The sequence below is a fragment of the Tursiops truncatus genome, chromosome 1 (assembly GCF_011762595.2).
Source record: "Tursiops truncatus isolate mTurTru1 chromosome 1, mTurTru1.mat.Y, whole genome shotgun sequence".
NCBI classification, from domain to species: domain Eukaryota; kingdom Metazoa; phylum Chordata; class Mammalia; order Artiodactyla; family Delphinidae; genus Tursiops; species Tursiops truncatus.
The window spans coordinates 103,057,971-103,082,568 of record NC_047034.1 but is presented as its reverse complement, the minus strand read 5'-3'; the positions used below and the strand labels follow the sequence as shown (position 1 = coordinate 103,082,568).

General features: G+C 39.0%; 1 protein-coding gene across 1 annotated transcript; it reads left to right on the top strand.

Annotated features, from left to right (window-relative positions):
* Positions 1-208: 208 nt before the first annotated feature.
* C1H1orf146 (chromosome 1 C1orf146 homolog) lies at positions 209-24,098 on the top strand. Its single transcript, XM_073801798.1, has 6 exons — positions 209-283; positions 1,680-1,994; positions 21,069-21,162; positions 22,639-22,807; positions 23,207-23,285; positions 23,964-24,098. Exons 1-6 carry the CDS (start codon positions 209-211, stop codon positions 24,096-24,098), a joined length of 867 nt encoding a protein of 288 aa, XP_073657899.1.
* Positions 24,099-24,598: the final 500 nt, after the last annotated feature.

The window sequence follows — 24,598 nt, the reverse complement described above, 5'->3', positions numbered from 1 at the left end:
CTATTAATTTTACATTAAATATCACTCATGTCTATGTAAAGATAGACTAATATTTACATATATTTTATGCATTCATGACATGCCTAATTTTTTCTTAATTTTTTCAATATTTCTAGGCTAACAGTTTGTGAGTTTCTTCAAATTGTCACAAATCTCCAAAAAGATTTCCAGTATATTTATTGAAAAAAGTTCATGTATAAATGGACCCATGCAGTTCAAGGGTCAACCATATAGCCAGATAAGAAAAGAGGTCCAAGGATTGCACTTGGAGTGCTTCCGAGAGGTTGGGTATTGAGGGAAAAACAATAACGGATGTTGCAAAGTAGCCTGTGAGGTTAGAGGAAAACCATGAGAGCATGGTGTGGGAAAGCCAAAGGAGAACGTGTTTCCAAGAGGAGGAAGTGATCAACTGCAACAAATGATACTGATTGACCAAGTAAAATTAGTATTGAAACTGCTGAATTTAGCAAGGACCTTGACAAGAGCAATTTCTGCGGCATGGTGGAAATTTTAAAAAGCCTAACTGGCTTTTAAGAAAAAGCTGTAGAGGTAGGGATGTGGCCTAGACAACTTAGGTTTGAAGCCCAGCCCTTTTCTCACTAGCTATATCATCATGCCCAATAACTTAATCTCTATGAGCTCCAGTTTTCTCATTTTTAAAATTAGAATAACATAAATTTTACAGCATCTATGGAGAATATTAATAGAATCATGTATGTAAAGCAGCTGGTATAGTACCTGGTACAGAGTAGGTTCTCAATAAGATTAGTTTTCCTTTCCCTCCCTACTCTGGTGAGTTGCCCAGAACTTCAGTACCCTCCCCAGAATGGACACTTCTTTGCACTTGCCAGGTTCCCTACCACAACTGGAGTCTCTGCTCTCAACCCAGCCAAGTCTCCTTGTAGTATCACAGTTGGAGAGGGAACTGCTGTCCTGCACTCAGCCCACGGAGACCCTCCGATGCTTAATCTTGGATGTCTCCCCTACCCCTTTGCTATTAGCCTGCTCTGAAACATGAGGACCTTCCAAGGAGAGTCCTCCGGCCCACACCAGCTGCTGACTCAATTCCTTGAGCTCTCAAACCCAGAAGGTGTGGCTCCAGCCAGGTCCTGACTCTTGTAATAAGTTTTGCCATGACTTAACAAACTGTCCAGAGGCAGCAAAAGAGGGCACCAAATTATAATATCTGTTATAGGAAACTCCACACTTACAAAAGGGCTACCTCGGAATAATTAATCCACATTACAAGTGTGCACCAAAGGACTTTTTCCTGGAGCACTCTCCCCCATATTTTATAAAGTAAGACACAAATAGTTTTGCATTCTAGCCATTAGGCTCTAGGTAAATGGTGGCTTTTCTTTTTCTTTACTTTTGAATTTTTACACCAGTGCCTAATAACTTGCTGAGCTTCAGTTAGGTCTGAAAAAAATGGAGTCCCAAGAGGAAATACAAAGGCCTCTATAAGTTACATTTACGGCCATTAATGAAAATGTATTTTTACCATAATTTGGATAAACCAGAGGTCACCTTGATTTTACGTTCACAGTGGTACTACAAGAATTGAGCCTGAATTTAAGAAAAGTGTGAAAAATCAACTGCAGGCAACTCAAACTAACATGAAAAATCCCTCGGCTTTTTCTTAATCTCTTACCGGTTGGAGCAAATTTTACGCTCTAAAGAGCGGGGCACGCCGGGCCGTGGTTCACGGGGTCTGCGGCTGCGCAGAAGCCCTGCGAGCAGACGGGGCCGAGGCAGCCGAGCGCAGAGAACACGCCTGGGCTTCCGGCTCCGCCCGCGGAGCTTCTCGCGAAAGGCTCTGGAAGTGTGGGAGCAGCGAAGCTGTTCTGGACGCCGTGCTGATCAGGTGTGTTTGCAGCCTTGGGGATGAGGCTGCCGAGAACGTGGTTCTTCGCATTTTTCTTTCTTGGTTCTTTTCCAGTGTGGTTTTTCCTCACACGTGCCGAGATCAGATCTTTACCTCAGGGCTTTGGCGGGTGAGAAAGGATCCTCCCCAGCCTTTTCTTCCTTTGGGAATCGTGTGGAAAGGGGTTTTCTTGGGTTTTTCATGTAGGATTGTAGAAGTGCCTCCTTTTCCGAAGCTCTGTCTTCCACCCCTCGGATTTATATTTGACTTCGGGCGGTGTTCGTAACCTCTCCCCTCCTCCCACTCCCGAGAGCGGGAGAAAGTCCTAAAAAGAATCGAAGAGGGGCTTCCCTGGTGGCGCAGTGGTTGAGAGTCCGCCTGCCGATGCAGGGTACAAGGGTTCATGACCCGGTCCAGGAGGAACCCACGTGCCGCGGAGCAGCTGGGCCCGTGAGCCATGTCCGCTGAGCCTGCGCGTCCGGAGCCTGTGCTCCGCAACGGGAGAGGCCGCAACAGTGAGAGGCCCACGTACCGCAAAAAAAAAAAAAGAATCGAAGAGGCCATGAAAACCACTGTAGGCCAGACTCCCACTTGATGACGGAGGAGACTGAACGGGTTAGCGATGTACAGGAGGTTGTTGTGCAATGTTAAATTTATTTAAATTTGAAAACTTGGGAAAGACAAAACCGTAATGACGGAAGCCCAGAATATTAGGGCCTTGGACCTGGCAAAGGCGTTAAGAGGCCATTGGGTCCAGCCTGATTTGCAGATGAGGGAACGGGCCACCTGGAGGTGTGGTGAGTGGCTCACAATCAGCGATGAGTGGGGCTTGGTTGCTAGTCTAAGAGCGTTTCCCCAGAGAGATTGAGGGAACCTTGCTGCCTCAGCCCTGTTTATCTGACGCGTTCTCAGTCGTTAATAGTACGCTTCTGGGGGTCTGCGACCCCAATTCCTTTCTCACTTATTAGTGCATAAAATTAGTTAACCTTCTAAGTTTAGTTAAATTAGTTAAAATTGTTTATTAAACCTGTATAGAGGGGTGTGAGGATTTAAATGACTGTACAGGTATGCCTTGGAGATATTGCAGGGTTTGGTTCCAGGCCTTAGCAATAAAGCGAGTTACATGAAGTTTTTTTGTTTCCTGGTGCATATTAAAGTTATTTCATACTATACTGTAGTCTGTTAAGTGTGCAGTAGCATTTTGTATCTAAAAAAATAATGTATGTACTTTCATTTTAAAGTAGTTTTTCAAAAGGTAATCATAGTCTGGGCTTCCCTGGTGGCGCAGTGGTTAAGAATCCTCCTGCCAATGCAGGGGACACGGGTTCGAGCCCTGGTCCGGGAAAATTCCCACATGCCGCGGAGCAACTAAGCCTGTGTGCCACAACTACTGAGCCCGCATGCCACAACTACTGAAGCCCGTGAGCCTAGAGCCCGTGATCCACAACAAGATAAACCACCGCAATGAGAAGACCATGCACCACAACGAGGAGTAGTCCCCACTCACCGCAGCTAGCAAAAGCCCGTGCGTAGTAACGAAGACCCAAGGCAGCCAAAAATAAATAAATAAAATATATTTATAAAAAAGAAAAAAGCTAATCATAGTCTGACAAGGCAGGGTTGCCACAAACCTTCAATTTGTCAAAAAAAATCAAAACAAACAAACAAAACCCACAGTATCTGCAAATCACAATAAAGGGAAGCAAAATAAAATGAGGTTTGCTTGTATGTTTTGTGGATGTATTATCAGGTGGATTGTTATTAGCTAGACAGTAAATTAAGTTGTATGGGAGGAAATAAAAATTTCAGTCCTTCCCCCAGACAGCCATTTACTCATTCATAAACAAAGTTTGAGTATCTACTTTGTGCCAGGTGTTGGAGGTACAGTATTGGATAAAACAGGTGTCTCTGCTCTCATAGAGCTGTTAACTTGTCATTCATTCATTCATGCAATGAATGAGGAAATTATAGAGCAGCTGGTTTCAACCCAGCAGGGAGAACTTTCTAATTATTAGAATTGTTCAAAAGGAGAATAAAATTGCCTTAGGAAATATTAGCTCACCATCACTGAACGTTACTTTCACTTGGATTAGTTGGTTTCTAAATTTTGCTTTAAACTAATTTTGTATTAAGTAACATGGAGATTATAAATTTGGTTGACATTAAGGAGATTATGATCTAGGGGAAATGAACTACGTTTATAAATAATTTTATGGGGCAAAATATGAGAAGTGCTTAACAGGTGTTGTAAGGTGGATTCTGAGGAAGGAGAGGTCTCATTTAGTTTGAGGGAGACAGAGATAGTTTCTTGCAGGAGGCAGAATTTCTAATGGGCCTTGAAGGAGAGGTAAGATTTTTTTTTAAATAAACTTTATTTTTTAGAACAGTTTTAGATTTACAGAAAACTTGATATTCTACTTCACATTCCACTGCACATTGCATTACACTGCAATGTGAAGCCCGTGCACCACAACGAGGAGTAGGCCCTGCTCGCTGCAACTAGAGAAAGCCCATGCGCAGCAACAAAGACCCAACGAAGCCAAAAATAAATAAATTAAATAAATAAATTTATTTTAAAAAAATTTAAACAAAAGTATGAGGAATAAAGTAAAAAAAAATGCTTCTATGAACATTCTTATACAAGTCTCCTAGTACACATTGCATGCATTTCTTTTGAGTATATATTTAGGATTGGAATTGCTGGGTTATAATTTATGTGTATTTTCAACTTTAATAGATAATGCCTGTCAAGAACTGTGAAAGGTCTTTTTACTCTACTTGCAACCTAACAAGCTAACCTATTACCGTTTTATTAATGCTGGCAGAAGATAAAAGATGCCTGGATCAGAAACAAAAGATTTTTAAAATTTTGTGGCAGAAGCAGTAACCAAAGTTTCAGGTTCTTGTTCGTTCCTCTGGCCCCCAAATTCCGCAGGGGTGTGGGAATAACATAACTAAACCTAGGTGAATATACATTCAATTGGTTATGTTAACAGAGAGAAACACTGAAGGGAAGAACACTTGTTAATTAGTAGTAACAAGCCTGCTTGCCTCATTCCTCAATGTTTATTGCAAGTGAAAAATGGCCCGGATAAAGAGTAATCAGGGGCTTATATTTACATACCCAGCAAAAACATGCAGACACTAAAGGCCCCTCACAGATTATCTACCCCAATGATGCCTAATCATCTTCCAAAATGGTTATATCAATTTGCACTCTACCCATGTATAAGAGTTCTTGTTGCTTCATATCCTTATCCTTAGTTTTTTTTTTTTTTAATTCTAAGTTTTGTCATTCTAATGCAGCTATTCTCAACAGGAGTTCTATGAGAGAATTAAACGTGTAGAACATGGTTTGAGTGATTATTTTCTCAATTCTACCAAAGTTGGTAGGTGACTAGTACCATTCTAGATGTACAGAAGAAAAGTAAAGTCATATCATGGATGTCTTAGGGAGGGCTTGGCACACTACGGCCCATGAGCCAAATCTGGCCCTCCACACTTGGAGCCAAGAATAGTTCTAGTTCAAGTGACTGGAAAAAAATCAAAGAAAAATAATACTTGTGACACATGAACATTATATTAAATTTATATCTTAGTGTCCATAAATAAAGTTTTAAGAAATACAGCCATGTTCATTTGTTTACTTATTATCTGTAGCTGCTTTCACACTACAATTGCAGAGTTGAGTCACTGCAACAGAGACTGTATGGCCCACAAAGTCTAAAATATTTACTCTCCAGCCTTTTACAAGAAAGCTTGCTGACCCCTGTCTTAGGGCATTAGAGCTTCATATCCCAGAACCCTAATTAAGAAGGCTGTCATGCGTACAAAATGATATCTCCTTGTGGTCTTAATTTGCATGTAATTTATCATTTTGAGTGTGATGTAAATAAAGTGAGTATTTAAAAGGTAAGTAGAATTTTGGCAGGCAGAGATCAGGGTGGTTGTTTCAGATGGAAGAAAATAGTATGGCATGGTAGTGAGGTGAGAAAGTATAGGGTTTCTTTGGTATAATGGGCAGGACTGACTATATAATTTGCAGGGCCAGTGTGAAATGAAAACATAAGATCTCTTGTTTAAAAATTAACATTTTCAAGACAGCAATAGGGGATAGTAGCAATAAGACAAGTACAGGATCCTTTTAAGTGTGGAGCCTTGTGTGACTCCACAGATTGCATGTCAGTGAAGCTGCCCATGTTAGTGGAAAGTAATTCTGGAAAGGAAACGTGGCATCAGTCTTTGGGGAGAGGAGCTTGAATACTAGGCTAAAGAATTTGGATTTGATTTCTTAAGCCTTAGGGAGCCATTAAAGTTTTCTGAACAGAACAATAATCTATGGGCTTCCCTGGTGGTACAGTGGTTAAGAATCTGCCTGCCAATGCAGGCAACATGGGTTTGAGCCCTGGTCCAGGAAGATCCCACATGCAGTGGAGCAACTAAGCCCGTGTGCCACAACTACTGAAGCCCACATGCCTAGAGCCCGTGCTCTGCAACAAGAGAAGCCACCGCAATGAGAAGCCCGCACACCACAGCGAAGAGTAGCTCCTGCTCGCTGCAACTAGGGAAAGCCCACGCGCAGCAACGAAGACCCAATGCAGCCAAAAATAAATAAATTTTAAAAAAAAGAAGAGTAATCTAGTTATAAATTAAGTTTTAGGAAAATTATTTGGGAAGAGTTTGTAGAATAGATTTGAAAGGAGGCAAGACCAGTTAGGAGGTAAATATAGTAGCTCAGGCAAGAGGTAATAAACATGGTATTAATGAAAAAGGAAGAGGAAAAAGGAATAGATCTAACATGGGACTCATTCACTTTTTTTCTTTTTCTTTTATTGTGGAAAGAAATATAGTATAGATCTACCCTTTTAATAAATTTTAAGTATATATTATTGTTGACTATAGGTACAATGTTGTACAGCAGATCTCTAGAGCTTATTCACTCATAAAAGAAAATTACCCGATATAATAAAGGCCATATATGACAAGCCCACAGCTAATATCATACTCAAATGTGAAAAAGTGAAAAATTTTCCTCTAAGATCAGGAACAAGGCAGATGTGCCCACTTTCACTGTTTCTATTCAGCATAGTACCAAAAGTCCTGGCCAGATCAGTTAGGCAAGAAAAAGAAATAAAAGGCATCCAAACTGGAAAGAAAGAGGTAAAACTGTCCCTGTTTGCAGATGACATGATCCTATAAAAAAACTGTTAGAACAAATATATCAATTCAACAAAGTTGCAGGATACAAAATCAACATATAAAAATCAGTTGCATTTCTATATAGGAACAGCAAACTATATGAAAAGGAAATTAGGAAAATAATCCCATTTACAAGAGCACCAAAAAGAATAAAATACTTAGGAATACATTTACCTAAGGAGGTGAAAGACTTGTACACTGAAAACTACAAAACTTGGATGAAAGAAGACACAAATAAATGGAAAGACATCTTGTGTCCATGGATTGGAAAACTTAATACTGTTAACATGTCCATTCTGCCCAAAGTGAACCCATTCATTTTCACTCTGTAGGTGTATATGACCTTTGCCACCATCCTCTCTCAGCCTGAATTTCCTAAAGTGTAAAATTATATAAATACTTTCTTTTCCTTTTCACATTTGTTGCTCAAAATCCAGCCCAAACTGAAGTTCAGTGTGAAATTTCTTGTGTTTTCCTTTGAGCATTCCTCATAAGATATATATATTTAAATATGTGTGTATACACATTCTCATTCCATTTCTAACTGACCTTTTGTTTTGTGATAGTTATGTCTCTACTCTGAGCAGCCTTTAATTTTATTATCAAGTTTGAATCACTTCAGTTTCCTCTCTCTCCTCTTGTTGCCACAAACTGCCTCTGCTGGAAGGAAAAGCCTGGTTTGTGGATGCCAATTAAATCAAATAACAAAATGTTTATAAACTGTCTACTGTGGACTAGTTTGGAAGAAGATCAAAAATTGAAATATCATTAGAGAAGACTTCATGGAAATGCTGGGTCTTCCTTCTTTAAGTTAATGCTCTGAAATGGGAACCATTGCTTTTAATAATTCTTAATAGGAAGCATAATATTGAATGAGCTTAATGTATAACAAGACAGATATTTTTTCAGTGTTAATTTTTTTTTTTTTTTGGCTGTGTTGGGTCTTTGTTACTGTGTGCAGGCTTCCTCTAGTTGCAGCAAGTGGGGGCTACTCTGTTAGAGTGCGCAGGCTTCTCATTGCAGTGGCTTCTCTTGTTGTGGAGCACGGGCTTTAGGCGCACGGGCGTCAGTAGTTGTGGTGCATGGGCTCAGTAGTTGCAGCGTGCGGGCTCTAGGGCATGCAGGCTTCAGTAGTTGTGGTGCATGGGCTCTAGAGCGCAGGCTCAGTAGTTGTGGTGCACAGGCTTAGTTGCTCCGTGGTATGTGGGATCTTCCCAGACCAGGGATCAAACCCATGTCCCCAGCATTGACAGGCGGATTCTGAACCACTGTGACACAAGGGAAGTCCCAATTTAAAAAAATATATATTTATTTATTTATTTGGCTGCACCAGATCTTAGTTGTGGCACATGGGATCTTCGTTGCCACATGCGGAATCTTCATTGCCGCATGCAGGCTCCTTAGTTGCGGCATGCAGACTCTTAGTTGCGGCATGCAGGATCTAGTTCCCAGACCAGGGATGGAACCCAGGCCCCCTGCATTGCGAGTGCAGACTCTTAACCACTGGACCACCAGGGAAGTCCCATTAGTGTCAAATTTTGACTTTCAAATATTCTTTAGAATGTCTCCATTACCCTAATTTTATTTCTTTCTGTAATTTACTCATTCATCAAGCAAACATTTCTATGTGTTCTTTTTGTTCTTATTTTTCTCAGATTGTTGGCACCACTAGAAGCTGGTTTGATACAGAGAGATGGCTGAAAGTGATGGAAAAGAAAAAATTAAATGGACAACCACCATTATTATTAGCTCATCGCTTAAGGTAAAAGAGGCATTTGGGCCATTGATCTTGAATTTAAAATTAAAAGCAATAGAACAATATTTTTAAATATCTTTAGCTTGATTATGCAAAGTTGTGTGAATCGGCAAGTACATAATCTAAAATGTGTTTTAAAGACAAATTATGAATGTCCCTGCATCCATTTTCCTACTTCTCTAAATATTTGAAGGTTGGAAATTTTCTAAGTTCCTTTTTTTTTTTTCTCACTAAGCCTATTCTAATAGAGATGTTAAGTGATTACAGAAACAATGCATATGCACATATATATTACTTAAGGTTTTTTGAAAGGTAAACAACAGAAACTGATCTGTCTAGACTTAGTGGCCTTGGGAGGAGGCTGTCTCCCTACAGTTTGGATGGGGAGGGAATGGGAGTTGAATGCCTGAGGGCAGTTGGTCAGTCCACAACTGTTTTTAACTCCTCAGCCAACAGGATTTCTCCATTGCCCTGATGTTTATCTTATGGACACCACCTAATGTCTAGAATGAAGGGGCAAGAAATGATTATTCTATGGTAAAGAGAGAGGCTAGAATAAGACTCTGAATACGATCTGTTTTATTCACCCTATCCATTCACTGCTGCCTCAAGCTGCACTTTGCTCTGTTGGCTTTAGCCATCTAGCACCATACCAAATACCCATTTAAGACAGCCTCAAGGTTCATTGGAATTTTTCATGCTTCTTTTTGTTAGGTTTCTGGAATCCATATTTCTCTCTTGTTTCTTTAGCTTTTCCAGACTGATTTTGAGAGAGGGAGACAGCAACCCATGCTAATGTGCTTGTTTTGTGCTTTCTTTTCTTTTTTCTTTCCTTTTTGTCTCACCTTTTCTTTTCTTATTATTTATTTATTTTTTTATTTATTTGGTTGTGTTGAGTCTTAGTTGCGGGCATGTGGGATCTTCGTTGCAGCATGCAGGATCTTTCATTGTGGTGCGCAGGCTCTTCATTGTGGCACGCGGGCTTATTTCTAGTTGTGGCGTGTGGGCTCCAGAGTGTGCAGGCTCAGTAGTTGTGGTGTGCAAGGCTCTAGAGCACACAGGTTTAGTTGCCCTGTGGCATGTGGGATCTTAGTTCCCCAACCAGGGATCGAACCTGTGTCGCCTGCATTGGAAGGTGGATTCTTAACCACTGGACCACCAGGGAAGTCCCACCTTTTCTCTGTTTCTTTTTTCTCTTCTTTTTTGCCTCCTTTTGTATTGATTGGTAATTTTTTCTCATTTTTTTCTTAACTAGCTTTGAAACTAGCTAGTTTCTTAACTAGCTTTGAGGTAATTTTTTCTCAACTAGCTTTGAATAGTTTTTTTCTTAGCTGGCTTTAAACAGCTCTATTTATGTTTTTTAATAGTTACCCTAGAAAATTTAACATGTATACTTAGCCCCACAAAATCCAAAGTAAATAATTATTTTTATCTTCCTCTTAAATGACAAACAAATCTTAGAACACTAATTCCAATCACCCTTTTCTGTATTATATTTTGTTATCATATACGGTTTAATTCTATCAATTTTTTAACTCAACAAAGTGCTATTATTTTCTAAAGTTAGCATTTGTTTAGATTTACTCATGTCTTTGTTACTTTCTTTGCTCTTCTTTTCTTCTTTTGGCTCAGACCTTCCATTTTGGATCATTTTATTTTTTATCTGAAGAATATAATTTAGAAATTATCTAAATGAGGATCCTCTCAGTTTTTGTTAGTATCCAAATACAGTTGACCCTTGAACAACGTGGGGTTATAGGCAGTGACTCCCTCACTCCCTCCCTCAAAACTTCAAACGTTTAACTTTACATTTGGCCCACTGTATCAGCAGTTCTGCATGCAAGGATTCAACCAACCTCAGATTGTATAGTACCTGTATTTATAGAAAAAAATCCACATAGAAGTGGATCCACACATTTCAAACCTGTGTTGTACAAGGATCAACTATATTTTTGTCTTCCCCTTGATCTTGCAAGATGTTTTAAAATCACTTTAATTCAGGGACAACTTACATACAATAAAATACACACATTTTAAATGTACAGCTTAATGAATTTTGACAAATGTGTATACCTGTGTAACCATCACCCCAATCAAAATATATAGAACATTTTCGTCACTCCAGAAAGTTCCTTCATGCCCTTTTGTAGTCAGTCCTTTTCCAGTTCCCCACCTCAAGCAACCATTGGTCTGATTTATCACTATAACTAGTTTTGCCTGTTGTAGAACTTCATATAAATGGAATGATACAGTTTGTACTCTTGTGTCTGGCTTCTTGCATTAAGCATAATGCTTTTGAGATTCATCCATGTTGTTACATATAACAATAATTTGTTATCTTTTCTTTGCTGGGTAGTAGTGTGTTGTATGAGTGTATGCCAGTGTATCTATTCACTAATAGATATTTGGTTTGTTTCCAATTTTTGGCTATTATGAATTAAGCTGCTCTGAACATTCATGTATGTCTCTGTTAAGACGTGTTTGAATTTCTCTTATAAATACCTAATAATGGAACTGCTGGGTCGTATGATGAGTGTATGTTTATAAGAGATTACAAACTGTTTTTCAAAGTTCACTACAAATGAACACTGAATCCATTTAACTATATAGCTATACTAAAACTAAATGCAGGGATTATGGTTTTATATTCCCATCAGCAATGTATAAGAGTTCAAGTTGCTCCAAGTTGAAAGATATTTTCCACTAGATTTACAGATATTTTCTCTCAGTGTACTGAAAATATATTCACTGGATTCTGTTGTTTTTTCTTTTGTTTGTTTTGTTTTGTTTTAACTTTTTTTTTAATATCTTCATTGGAGTATAATTGCTTTACATTGTTGTGTTAGTTGCTGCTATATAACAAAGTGAATCAGCTATACATATATCCCCATATCCCTTCCCTCTTGCCTCTCCCTCCCACTGTCCCTATCCCACCCCTCTAGGTGGTCACAAATCACCGAGCTGATCTCCCTGTGCTATGCGGCTGCTTCCCACTAGCTATCTATTTGACATTTGGTAGTGTATATATGTCAGTGCCACTCCTTCACTTCATCTCAGCTTCCCCTTCCCCATGTCCTCAAATCCATTCTCTACGTCTACGTCTTTATTCCTGTCCTGCCCCTAGGTTCTTCAGAATATATATATATATTTTAGATTCCATACATATATGTTAGCATACAGTATTTGTTTTTCTCTTTCTGACTTACCTCACTCTGTATGACAGACTCTAGGTCCATCCACCTCACTACAAATAACTCACTTTCGTTTCTTTTTATGGCTGAATAATATTCCATTGCATACATGTGCCACATCTTCTTTATCCATTCATCTGTCGATGGACATTTAGGTTGCTTCCATGTCCTGGCGATTGTAAATAGAGCTGCAGTGAACATTGTGGTACATGACTCTTTTTGAATTGTGGTTTTTTCAGGGTATATGCCCAGTAGTGGGATTGCTGGGTTATATGGTAGCTCTATTTTTAGTTTTTTAAGGAACCTCCATACTGTTCTCCATAGTGGCTGCATCAATTTACATTCCCACCAACAGTGCAAGAGGGTTCCCTTTTCTCCACACCCTCTCCAGCATTTATTGTTTGTAGATCTTTTGATGATGGCCGTTCTGACTGGTATGAGGGGATAGATACCTCATTGTAGTTTTGATGTGCATTTGTCTAATGATTAGTGACGTTGAGCATGCATTCATGTGCTGTTGGCAATCTGTATATCTTCTCTGGAGAAATGTCTATTTAGGTTTTCTGCCCATTTTTGGATTTTTTTTTTGTTTTTTGGATATTGAGCTGCATAAGCTGTTTGTATATTTTGGAGATTAATCCTTTGTCAGTTGCTTCGTTTGCAAATATTTTCTCCCATTCTGAGGGTTGTCTTTTCGTCTTGTTTATGGTTTCCTTTCCTGTGCAAAAGCTTTTTTTTTTTTTTTTTTTTTTTTTGCGGTACACGGGCCTCTCACTGTTGTGGCCTCTCCCGTTGAGGAACACAGGCTCCGGATGCGCAGGCTCAGTGGCCATGGCTCATGGGCCCAGCTGCTCCGCAGCATGTGGGATCGTCCTGGACCGGGACACAAACCCGTGTCCCCTGCATCGGCAGGCGGACTCTCAACCACTGCGCCACCAGGGAAGCCCTGTGCAAAAGCTTTTAAGTTTCATTAGGTCCCATTTGTTTATTTTTGTTTTATTTCAGTTTCTCTAGGAGGTGGGTCAAAAAGGATCTTACTGTGATTTATGTCATAGAGTGTTCTGCCTATGTTTTCCTCTAAGAGTTTTATAGTTTCTGGCCTTACATTTAGGTTTTTAATCCATTTTGAATTTATTTTTGTGTATGGTGCTAGGGAGTGTTCTAATTTCATTCTTTTACATGTAGTTGTCCAGTTTTCTCAGCACGACTTATTGAAGAGGCTGTCTTTTTTCCATTGTATATTCTTGCCTCCTTTATCAAAGATAAGGTGACCATAGGTGTGTGGGTTTATCTCTGGGCTATCCTGTTCCATTGATCTATATTTCTGTTTTTGTGCCAGTACCATACTGTCTTGAATACTGTAGCTTTGTAGTATAGTCTGAAGTCAGGGAGCCTGATTCCTCCAGCTCCATTTTTCTTTCTCAAGATTGCTCTGGCTAAAACTTCCAAAACTATGTTGAATAATAGTGGTGAGAGTGGACATCCTTGTCTTGTTCCTGATCTTGGTGGAAATGGTTTCAGGTTTTCACCATTGAAAACGATATTGGCTGTGGGTTTGTCATATATGGCCTCTATTCTGTTGCAGTAAGTTCCCTCTATGCCTATTTTCTGGAGGGTTTTTATCATAAATGGGTGTTGAATTTTGTCAAAGGCTTTTTCTGCATCTATTGAGATGATCCTATGGTTTTTATCCTTCAATTTGTTAATATGGTGTATCACATTGATTGATTTGTGTATATTGAAGAATCCTTGCATTCCTGGGATAAACCCCACTTGATCATGGTGTATGGTCCTTTTAATGTGCTGTTGGATTCTGTTTCCTAGTATTTTATTGAGGATTTTGCGTCTATGTTCATCAGTGATGTTGGCCTGTAGTTTCCTTTCTTTGTGACATCATCTGGTTTTGGTATCAGAGTGCGGGTGGCCTCGTAGAATGAGTTTGGGAGTGTTCCTCCCTCTGCTATAGTTTGGAAGAGTTTGAGAAGCATAGGTGTTAGCTCTTCTCTAAATGTTTGATAGAATTTGCCTGAGAATCCATCAGGTCCTGGGCTTTTCTTTGCTGGAAGATTTTTAATCAAGTCTCAATTTCAGTGCTTGTGATTCGTCTGTTTATATTTTCTCTTTCTTCCTGGTTCAGTCTCAGAAGTTCTGCTTTTCTACGAATTTGTCTATTTCTTCCAAGTTGTCCATTTTATTGGCATATAGTTGCTTGTAGTAATCTCTCATGATCTTTGTATTTCTGCACTGTCAGTTGTTACTTCTCTTTTTTTATTTCTAATTCTATTTGAGTCTGTTTGAGTCTTCTCCTTTTTTTTCTTGATGAGTCTGGCTAATGGTTTATCAATTTTGTTTATCTTCTCCAAGAACCAGTTTTTAGTTTTATTAATCTTTGCTATTGTTTCCTTCATTTCTTTTTCATTTATTTCTGATCTGATCTTTATGATTGCTTTCCTTCTGCCAACTTCGGGAGCTTTTTTGTTCTTCGTTCTCTAATTGCTTTAGGTGTAAGGTTATGTTGTTTATTTGAGATGTTTCTTGTTTCATAAGGTAGGATTGTGTTGCTATAAACGTCCCTCTTAGAACTGCTTTTGCTGCATCCCATAGGTTTTGGGTCATCGTGTTTTCATTGTCATTTGTTTCTAGGTACTTTTTGATTTCATCTTTGATTTCTTCAGTGATCTCTTGGTTATTAAGCAGTGTATTGTTTAGCCTCCATGTATTTGTACTTTTTAGAGATTTTTTCCTGTAATTGATATCTAGTCTCATAGCATTGTTGTCAGAAAAGATACTTGATATGTTTTCAATTTTCTTAAATTTACCAAGGCTTAATTTGTGACCCAAGATATGATCTATCCTGGAGAATGTTCCATGAGTACTTGAGAAGAAAGTGTATTCTGTTGTTTTTGGATGGAATGTCCTATAAATATCAATTAGGTCCATCTTGTTTAATGTATCCTTTAAAGCTTGTGTTTCCTTATTTATTTTCGTTTTGGATGATCTGTCCATTGGTGAAAGTGGGGTGTTAAAGTCCCCTACAATGATTGTGTTACTGTCGATTTCCCCTTTTATGGCTGTTAGCATTTGCCTTATGTATTGAGGTGCTCCTATGTTGGGTGCATAAATATTTACAATTGTTGTATCTTCTTCTTGGATCGATCCCTTGATCATTATGTAGTATTCTTCTTTGTCTCATGTAATAGTCTTTATTTTAAAGTCTATTTTGTCTGATATGAGAATTGCTACTCCAGCTTTCTTTTGATTTCCATTTGCATGGAATGTCTTTTTCCATCCCCTCACTTTCAGTCTGTATGTGTCCCTAGGTCTGAAGTGTGTCTCTTGTAGACAGTATGTATACGGGTTTTGTTTTTGTATCCATTCAGCCAGTCTACGTCTTTTGGTTGGAGCATTTAATCCATTTACATTTAAGGCAATTATCGATATGTATGTTCCTATTACCATTTTCTTAATTGTTTTGGGTTTGTTATTATAGGTCTTTTCCTTCTCTTGTGTTTCCTGCCTAGAGAAGTTCCTTTAGCATTTGTTATAAAGCTGATTTGGTGGTGCTGAATTCTCTTAGCTTTTGCTTGTCTGTAAAGTTTTTAATTTCTCCATCAAATCTGAATGAGATCCTTGCTGGGTAGAGTAATCTTGGTTATAAGTTTTTCCCTTTCATCACTTTCAATATGTCCTGCCACTCCCTTCTGGCTTGCAGAGTTTCTGCTGAAAGCTCAGCTGTTAACCTTGTGGGGCTTCCCTTGCATATTATTTGTTGTTTTTCCCTTGCTGATTTTAATATGTTTTCTTTGTATTTAATTTTTGATAGGTTGATTAATATGTGCCTTGGCATGTTTCTCCTTGGATTTATCCTCTCTGTACTTCCTGGACTTGATTGACTATTTCCTTTCCCATATTAGCGGAGTTTTCAACTATAATCTCTTGAAATATTTTCTCAGTCCCTTTCTTTTTCTCTTCTTCTTCTGGGACCCCTATAATTCGAATGTTGTTGTGTTTAATGTCCAAGAAGTCTCTGAGACTGTCCTCAATTCTTTTCATTCTTTTTTCTTTATTCTTCTCTGCAGTAGTTATTTCCACTATTTTATCTTCCAGGAAACTTATCCTTTCTTCTTCCTCAGTTATTCTACTATTGCTTCCTTCTAGAGAATTTTTAATTTCATTTATTGTGCTGTTTATCATAGTTTGTTTGCTCTTCAGTTCTTCTTTGTCCTTGTTGAACATTCATGTATTTTCTCCATTCTATTTCCAAGATTTTGGCTCATCTTTACTATCATTACTCTGAATTCTTTGTCAGGTAGACTGCCTATTTCCTCTTCATTTTTTTTGTCTGGTGGGTTTTTACTGTGCTCCTTCGTCTGCTGTGTGTTTCTCTGTCTTCTCATTTTGCTTAACTTATTGTGTTTGGGGTCTCCTTTTCACAGGCTGCAGGTTTGTGGTTCCCATTGTTTTTGGTGTCTGCCCCCAGTGGGTAAGGTTGGTTCAGTGGGTTGTGTAGCCTTCCTGGTGCAGGCGACTAGTGCCTGTGTTCTGGAGGAAGAGGCTGGATCTTGTCTTTCTGGTGAGCAGGACCACGTCCGGTGGTGTGTTTTGGGGTGTCTGTGACCTTATTATAATTTTAGGCAGTCTCTCTGCTAATGGGTGGGGTTGTGTTCCTGTCTCGCTAGTTGACTGGCATAGGGTGTCCATCACTGTAGCTTCCTGCTCGTTGAGTGGAGCTGGGTCTTAGTGTTTAGAGGGAGATTTCTGGGAGAGCTCTCGCCGTTTGATATTACGTGGAGCCAAGAGGTCTGTGGTGGACCAGTGTCCTTTACTTGGCTCTCACACCTCACAGGCACAGGCCTGACACCCAGCCGGAGCACCAAGACTGTCAGCCACACGGCTCAGAAGAAAAGGGAGAAAAAAAGAAGGAAAGAAAAATATAATAAAGTTATTAAAATAAAAATTATTAATTAAATAATTAAAAAATAATAGTAAAAAGAAAAGAAAATAGAAAGAAAGAAGAAAGCAACCAAACCAAGAAACCAAATCCACCAATGATAACAAGTGCTAAAAGCTATGCTAAAAAAAAAAACCAAAAACAAAACCAAAAAAAACCCATAAATGGACAGAGAGAACCGTAGGACAAATGGTAAAAGCAAAGCTATACAGACAAAATCACACAAAGAAGCATACACATACACACTCACAAAAAGAGAAAAAGGAAAAAATATATATATCATTGCCCCTGAAGTCCACCATCTCAATTTTGGGATGATTCGTTGTCTAGTCAGGTACTCCACAGATGCAGGGTACATCAAGTTGATTGTGGAGCTTTAATCCGCTGCTCCTGAGACTGCTGAGAGATTCCCTTTCTCTTCTTTGTTCACACGGCTCCTGGGGTTCAGCTTTGGATTTGGCCCCGCCTCTGTGTGTAGGTCGCCTGGGCGTCTGTTCTTCGCTCAGACAGGATGGTGTTAAAGGAGCAGCTGATTCGGGGGCTCTGGCTCACTCAGGCTGGGGGGAGGGAGGGGTACGGAATGCAAGGTGAGCCTGCAGCGGCAGAGGCCGTCATAACATTGCACCAGCCTGAGGCGCGCCGTTCGTTCTCCAGGGGAAGTTGTCCCTGGATCACAAGACCCTGGCAGTGGCGGGCTGCACAGCCTGGCAGTGGCCAGGCTCCCTGGAGGGGAGGTGTGGCTAGTGACCTGTGCTTGCACACAGGCTTCTTGGTGGCTGCAGCAGCAGCCTTAGCATCTCATGCCTGTCTCTGGTATCCGCGCTGATAGCCGCGGCTCACGCCCATTTTTGGAGCTTGTTTAGGTGGTGCTCTGAATCCCCTCTCCTCGTGCACCCCGAAACAATGGTCTCTTGCCTCTTAGGCAGCTCCAGACTTTTTCCCGGACTCCCTCCCGGCTAGCTATGGCGCACTAGAACCCTTCAGGCTGTGTTCACGCAGCCAACCCCAGTCCTCTCCCTCGGATCTGACCTCAGAAGCCTGAGCCTCGGCTCCCAGCCCCACCCGCCCTGGTGGGTGAGCAGACAAGCCTCTTGGGCTGGTGAGTTCTGGTCAGCACTGATTCTCTGTGCGGGAATCTCTCCACTTTGCCCTCTGCACCCCGTTGCTGCGCTTTTCTCCATGGCTCTGAAGCTTCCCCACTCCGCCACTCGCAGTCTCTGCCCGCGAAGGGGCTTGCTAGTGTGTGGAAACTTTTCCTCCTTCACAGCTCCCTCCCAGTGGTGCAGGTCCCATCCTTATTCGTTTGTCTCTGCTTTTTCTTTTTTCTTTTGCCCCACCCAGGTACATGGGGAGTTTCTTGCCTTTTGGGAAGTCTGAGGTCTTCTGCCAGCGTTCAGTAGGTGTTCTGTAGGAGTTGTTCCACATGTAGATATATTTCTGATGTATTTGTGGGGAGGAAGGTGATCTCCATGTCTCACTCCTCCACCATCTTGAAGGTCTCCCTCAGTGTTTCCCAGTCTTATTTGAATAAGGAACATTTTTTAATATCTCATGGGACTAATATTTAATGAAACATAATTTGGAAAATCTAGTCTTAGCTCCTTGTTATGTTGAAAACTTAACTCTTGAACTTACCTAGTTTTTTGTAATTCAGTACTTTCTAATTTTAACTTTACTATTTTCTTCTATTTTCTTTATACTTCTCTTAGTTGGCTCCTGGATAGGATAGAATTGAAATTCATCAGCGTGGCATACATGGTCCTAATTATCTGCCATCAGTTATTCCTAACACTGTCTCCAAATTAACTGACTCATACACAACTAACACACTTAAAGGAATCATACTTTCAGGTCTGAATGCCTTTGTCTATGTTTTCTGTCTACGTTCTTCTCACATTTGTCTTCTTCTTTCACTTGTCTGCTTAATAAACTGTTTTCCATTTAAAAGATTTGCCTCGGGCTTCCCTGGTGGCGCAATGGTTGAGAGTTGCCTGCTGATGCAGGGGACACGGGTTTGTGCCCCGGTCCAGGAAGATCCCACATGCCACGGAGCAGCTGGTCCCGTGAGCCATGGCCGCTGAGCCTGCGCGTCCGGAGCCTGTGCTCCGCAACGGGAGAGGCCACGACAGTGAGAGGCCCGCATACCGCAAAAAAAAAAAAGATTTGCCTCAAATTTTATGAAACTTTCCTGACTCATATCTGTTACATCCTTTTATATAGTTTCTGGTTCTTTGCCAAAATTCTTAACCTTGCCTTTCATCTCCTTGAACATAGTAAACAGCTATTTTAAAGTATATACATGGTATCTTTACTATATGTATCCCCTATGACTGCTTCTATTACCTGTTGTTTTTCATAGTTCTCTTTCATGTAATTTTGTTTTTGAATGTCTGATTATTTTTAACTGTGTGTTGGAATTTGTATTTGAAAAATTGTTTGTGGAAATAATTTGAGGCCTAGAATAGTTTTACATTCCTCTAGAGAAAACTTAATTCTGCGAGAGAACTAAACCTCTAATGTCCTAAGCAGGGTTGCCAGATAAAATACAGGACACTCAGTTAAATCTGAGTTTCAGATAAACAATGAATTTAGTGTAAGTTCATCCCAAATATTGCACAGGACATACTTACATCAAAAAATTATGTTGTTTATATGAAATTCAAATTTAACTGGATGTTCTATTTTTTTATTTGCTAATCTGGCAACCCAAGCCCTAAGGCTTCTATTGTATGTAATAAAGGAGCTTATCTCCTGTTCATTTAGAGGATACTAGTTATGTGAGAATTGAGAAAATAATCATTCAGATAATTTTCTTTGTTCTGTAGTTGAAATGAGGAGACCTAATTGAGAAGGGTCCCTCTAGGGAGTGCTTCTGCAAGGTACTTGGGAGCACTAGTAATACAGTATCACTTTAATACAATTTTAAGGATTGAAATGGTTTGAAGCTAGGCGGCAGCCCCTGTGAGAGCTGTTCTACTTTTGTCAAAAGCTCTGTTCACCCTCTCGTCTCTCTTCCTGAACTGACAGATGCCCTCAGGAAAAAAAATCACCTAAGTGCTGATCTCTTATCTTTGAATTTCTGTATAGGTCTTGGTCCTGTAAGTTTTCACTATCCTGCTAACTCTCTGATGCATTCAAGATTTTTTAAACTTTCCAGCTTTTCTAGTTGCCTTCAGCAGGAGGGTTGGCCTAAATTACTTAATCTGCCATCACTGGACTCAATGTGTAATTTTAAAACAGCAGAAGAAAACTCATGCGAAGAGTCTTTATTGAACTCTAGGTCAGGATCTGTTTGAGTACCATAAAATACTCTTTTTAGGAAGGAAGGGAATCAAGTATTCTATATCTAGAATACTTGATATTCTAGATATATTTAAGTATGCTTAAAATATACATGTTCTGAAGCTAAATATAAAGTTTATATAAGGGATTTTTATCTACTTGGAGACTAACAAGCTTGAGTTTTAACCAATTCATAAATAGTATAAACCACGTCTATTTTAGTGCTTTGGGTAATATCTAATTACGTGGGTAGAATAGGAAATTCGATGAATTTTGAAACGCTTAGTATTTAAACCAAAAGTCCTATTGCTGTCTTCATGTTTTCTAACTCACCTAAGGCTTAAAACATTTGAAAAGTATACTAAAAGTAACTGTAATGTAAACATGAATTGGAGAATTGGTTGTCTCCTTGTGGTACTGTGTATGGCACTTCATGGTTCTGTCAACCATCTAAGAAACACACCACCATACACCTTCTATTTATACATTAATGCATGTCAGAATCCATCTTCAAGTTTTCAAAGAGAAGTTTGTGTTTGCTCTTATAGTTTAATTCTTTAATACTGTCCTTATTTTCTTCCCTAAGTAACGTAACTAGTACACAACTCATTTCCAAACCACAGTGTGTTTCAAAACTAAATATTTTTACCTTTTTTTAAAGTTTTTTTCTCCATAGAGAGCACATTTGGTATCTCTGTTGATGATCAAATCTGTAAGTGGTATAGTTATAAAAGAAGCTATTAAACTTATTTTAATTTTTTGATTAGCTTTAATTAAACTCTTTAAAACATGTCTTAAGTTTGTATTTCTGAAAATTTTTTTAAGAGTTATGAAGTTGCAACCGCCCTAGAAAATCGAAGCCATAAGGTTCGGTATTCAGATTCAGTGGAAAATGGATCAATTATATTTTCTCTTTCTGGTACAGTATATTTGCTAACTTCCTTGATTTAAGTTTCTTAATAAATAAGTAAGTGTAAATTCTAATAATTTGGTAGTTCAGTAACTAAGTAATAAGCTTAAGGTGTTACCTTTTGGGAGAGGTAAATGTATAAAACTTTGTTACTGCTGCAAAAGCAGTACATATGGCCAATTACAAAATATATTCCTTTTTAGATTACAATTGTTGAACTAAAGCTGAACCAGTGGAGTCTGGTAGAGGATGGTACAAACTACTTGCTTTGGAACGAAGTTGAAAATAGAACAAAGCCACCCTCTGCAACAGTCAATACTTAAAATATTACCCATATTAACAGAGGCCAACATCACGATATTGGTCAAAATCCATATACAAAAACAATATAGAAGAATGTTTTTCATGATTTTGTACAAGAGTTTGCTGAACATAATATTGATATAAACAAATACTAATTAAAGGAAACAAATGGGGACAAATGTTTCTGAAATCATAAAACTGTACAACTGTGAGTCATGGGCAAAGTACAGGAAGGAATTAGATTAGGATATGAGAAAGCTAGGGACATGGGAAGGAGGCAGCTCCACTTGTGCTTGGAAAATGACAGAAGTGATTAAAAAAAAACATGGAGGTGAAGGATTTTATTAGGATGGTTACAAACAGACCTGTACTCTAGCAGAGATTTTGGAAGACAGGCACTTTCAAAAGCTCCTAGAAATAGACCTCCAGGCTAAAAATGGCCCAACCTCAAATTCATCTTTCCCGGTTGAATAGAGAGCCCTATATGCATTCTCTTATTTAATCCTTTCAACAAACCTATCAAAGAACTATTATTCCAACCTTACAGATGAAGAAATTTAGGTTCAGAGATATTATATAAATTTTTAGCTCAGGTTGATTCAATTAGTATAATCACATAGTAGCTTTCCTCAGATTGTGTCCTCCCCTCATCTTTTAAAGAGCTAAGTAGATTGTTTCCCTTCTGGACCATTCTTATAGGCCTGATACTGTTTCAGAGATCCTAGATATCTGCTTACTGTTTTAATTTATAGTTTATGTTCTGATATAAAAGATTCTCCAAGAAATAACTAAAGGCTTGCTTAAAACAACTTTTCTTTAGTTGATTTCCAGCTTTTAAAAATCATAACATGAAAAATTAACATGTAACTAAAATTAGGCATTACTTTCATTGTGGACAGTGCCTTAGAGTAAAAAAAAAAAAAAAAAAAAGGTTACTGACCAAGAAAGGGTTTTTCCCTTAAATATTTAATCTTTTATATACAGAGCACTTCAAAGAACTACCTAATTATTTTGTCATGTAAAACTTTCATTATGGTAATTTCCATTTGTTATGGGTTTAGGGCCTGGACACTTACAGCTATGTTTTACTTATAGTTATTTTTGTTGATTTTACTGAGTTTACAAGAAAAAATTTTATCAGTATGACGAAGTGACATTTTATATTACACTCACCTTTCCTAGGAGTTGCATTTTTATTGATGGATGCTAAAAAATGCTTTATGTCTGCTGAAGAAACATTTCTAGCCAAAATTGAGAAGTTTATTAACATTCACCGAAATAGTTTTTTGGTTCTGTCTGCTGCCCTGCATGGGCCTGAGGAATGGAAACTGATGTTCAGGATTCAGCAGAGGTATGGACAACAGCACTACAGACCTATTTTCCTGAAATTATTTTATTTACTTCGATTCTGAATTATATTAGGCAAGCGAATTATGTTTTTCCAAAAGGTAAACTTTATAATGTTAACCTGTCCTATTTAATAAAATGCAGGCCAAATAGCTAGTCTATGAATCAGGGTGACAATTTCAGAGTGCATGCTGATTTATGGGATTCTCCAGCAAGACTAAATCAGAAGTGAACACTTCTTAGTCAATTAAGTTCTGGCTGTAAAGCCATATCAAATCCTCTGTGGAATAAGGCAGGCATGAATGAATAAACAAATGACAAACAATAAGAGGTTTGTCTCTTCTTTCCACTTAACAGATGTAAGTCATATCAACTATTTAACTTTTGAATTTTTTTTTCCCAGATTCCTGGGTAGTAACCTACGGATACTTCCAGTACACAACACAATAAATGCTATTAATCTTATGTGCACCATAGCTAAGGTAAGTCACCTGAGGAAAATGACATACATACATACACACTGATACACTTTAAGGTTCTTGACTTCAAAATGCACACCCTCTTCGGTAGAACTGACAAATATTCTACTTCTGTTCCCCTCAGAGAAGTTGCTATTTCCAACACATGCAACTCTTTCCCAAGCCTGAACTTAGCCTCTCAAGTCTTCTCAATTTATTTCCAGTACCAACTACCAGGATCACTCATTTAGGGCCAAAAGAGCATTTGGCCATATATATACAGTGTTGGCCCTATTGGTTACTTAAATCTTCTTTCAAATTCTAAAGTATAAATATTGGTAGTCATGAACTGTCAGAGTGCATACATACTATTTTATAACTTCACTGGTTATCCACTTTCTTTTCATACTTATTCTTCTCTGTAAAGTGTGCTCCCAACTCCCACAGGCAGAGTTAGGTGTTCCTTACTCTTATACTTGGAACAGATCTCTATTGAAGCAATTCTTAATAGTATTCTATTTTTTGGCTTGCACATCTGAAATCTCTTAAAGACAGAGATCAGGTATTTTTCTATTACTCTAATAACCCATACACCATACTGATTGATGCTTGTTGAATAAATACTGTTAGGTATTTTATGATGTGACCCTGTAAAAATACCTTATTTCTCAAATAATATTGCATGTTTATATCTTCTTCCAGATCACCTCCAAACCACACATAGATAGCATCTGCTACAGAATGATAACAACTAAAGCTTACATCATTGAGCAAAGTCCAGTTTGGAAAACACTTCAAAAGATAAAACTGAGTAGTGATACATTTAACCCAAATTAAATTATCAATTACAAATGTTCTTTTGGAAGAATATTAAAATAAAATACATACAATTAAAAATGATTTTATTTTCAGGAGTTCTGTTACTTCCTTTAATAATGTTCAGAAAAAAGACTTCCCTGGTGGCACAGTGGTTGGGCAACCGTCTGCCAATGCAGGGTACGCGGGTTCAATCCCTGGTCCAGGAGGATCCCACATGCCACGGAGCAACTAACCCCGTGCGCCATAACTACTGAGCCTGCATGCCACAACTACTGAAGCCCGCACGCCCTAGAGCCCATACGCCACAACTACTGAGCCCACGCACCACAAATACTGAAGCCTGTGCGCTCTAGGGCCCACGTGTCGCAACTGCTGAGCTCACGTGCCACAACTGCTGAGCTCACGTGCTGCAACTACTGAAGCTTGTGTGCACCCAGACCCTGTGCTCTGCAACAAGAGAAGCCACCACAATGAGAAGCCCACACATCGCAACGAAGAGCAGCCCCCACTCCCTGCAA

Bases quoted from the DNA above. Each gene is read 5' to 3' on its own strand.
- C1H1orf146 (XM_073801798.1), top strand. From the start codon at position 209: ATGCAGTTCAAGGGTCAACCATATAGCCAGATAAGAAAAGAGGTCCAA. The intron at 22,808-23,206 runs GTATGGACAACA...TTTTTTTCCCAG, and splicing joins ATGTTCAGGATTCAGCAGAG to ATTCCTGGGTAGTAACCTAC. The intron at 23,286-23,963 runs GTAAGTCACCTG...ATCTTCTTCCAG, and splicing joins TTATGTGCACCATAGCTAAG to ATCACCTCCAAACCACACAT.